The sequence below is a fragment of the Penaeus monodon genome, chromosome 19, assembly GCF_015228065.2.
Source record: "Penaeus monodon isolate SGIC_2016 chromosome 19, NSTDA_Pmon_1, whole genome shotgun sequence".
In the NCBI taxonomy this organism is placed as follows: domain Eukaryota; kingdom Metazoa; phylum Arthropoda; class Malacostraca; order Decapoda; family Penaeidae; genus Penaeus; species Penaeus monodon.
Genome location: NC_051404.1, coordinates 9,113,108 through 9,114,431, shown reverse-complemented (window position 1 = coordinate 9,114,431; position 1,324 = coordinate 9,113,108). Strand labels below are relative to the sequence as shown.

Genomic DNA, 1,324 nt, shown 5'->3' with positions numbered 1-1,324 from the left:
TATAACTGTTGTAGTTGTCATAAGCCTATTATATATTTGAAATAAATATTATTATCTCTACATCGTATTGATATTTTTACCGATTACAAATAAACTTACATGTAAGTCTAAAACAGTCATAATCTCTCCGAAATGGAATTCTTTGTAGGATAATTGACAATCAAAATGTGTTTCATATCGATAAATCCTCTCCTGTTTTTTCTGTGTTTTGCATTTCATGATATGATTAATGTTGCCTTGACACTATAAAGATTCGTCTTAGATTAGATTAGTTATTTTTATCTATAATGGATGGTGCAAGTGAAATCCGTCTTATCAGTTCAGTACCTGCAGTGACATCACAGCTAAACTATTTCATAATTTCGTTTTGTAATAAACACATATATTCCTCCAAGGAACTCTATTCAAACACTCCAAATACTATCATCAACTAGCATCATAATTTCGAAGAAAGAAAATCTTATTGATAAAGGGGCAGTTTTCCCGTAATTTGGCTAATTGGCAACCGCAAGCTATCATTTAAAAGATAAGAAAATTCCTCCCTTTCTTCCCCTTGTGTTGACTTTGCATCTGTCTCGTCAACTTGTACTTGAAAAGCTCCTTCCTCTTATTTTAACATTTTATAATGGCTTCGGGAAACAATTTTAACGGCAAGATAGCACTGATTACAGGTATGTATTGATAGGCCTATATTCCCTTGCGTTTTGCTGTGCATAATTATTATTTTTTTCTTTTTTTTCGACATTCCTTTTGTACTATGCTTTGCCGATACGATCCCTTTCTTCATAGTTCATTTATGTTACTGTAGGTAAGAAAATATATTTAAAAATATATGTATTACAAGATATTACATAAGTACGATACTGGTATTTAAATTTACCCTAATATAACAGGCTTGTCAGTTACATGGAGTTTATATCATATTACTCTACGCTAGGTATCTTTAAATGTATCTATCTATACATGTCGATTTCTATTTCTTTTTGTATGATTCCGTTTTATCTGTTGGTGTTCCTCACTGATGCCAGGAAAGGCAACTTTTGGAAAATGGTATCGCTCACGTTTGGTAGTCCACGACGATCAGCTGTAAACCGAACAATTAGCAAGGTAGCGAACGTCACAGAAAAGCTTTCATAAAAAAAAAAATACGTTCAGGGATTCTACTTACTTGCAGAATTAGGTTCAGTGGGTCGGTGGACAGACAGACAAACAGACATAAATATAGGTAATACTTTTATTTTTCTGGGGGGAGGGCTGTTCTGTACAAGTTGGATTTAATTATTAAAATAGGTTCGGCGCATAACTATTATATGGACAGATAACT

At 32.9% G+C, this 1,324-nt stretch overlaps 1 protein-coding gene across 1 annotated transcript in view; it reads left to right on the top strand.

Moving 5' to 3' along the window:
* Positions 1-579: 579 nt before the first annotated feature.
* Positions 580-1,324, top strand: part of LOC119585050 (estradiol 17-beta-dehydrogenase 8-like) — a 3,580-nt gene continuing 2,835 nt past the window's right edge. The window contains exon 1 of the mRNA XM_037933667.1: positions 580-671. Within this exon, the coding sequence (XP_037789595.1) occupies positions 626-671 (46 nt within the window). The 5' untranslated portion in view covers positions 580-625. The remainder of the gene's footprint in view (positions 672-1,324) is intronic.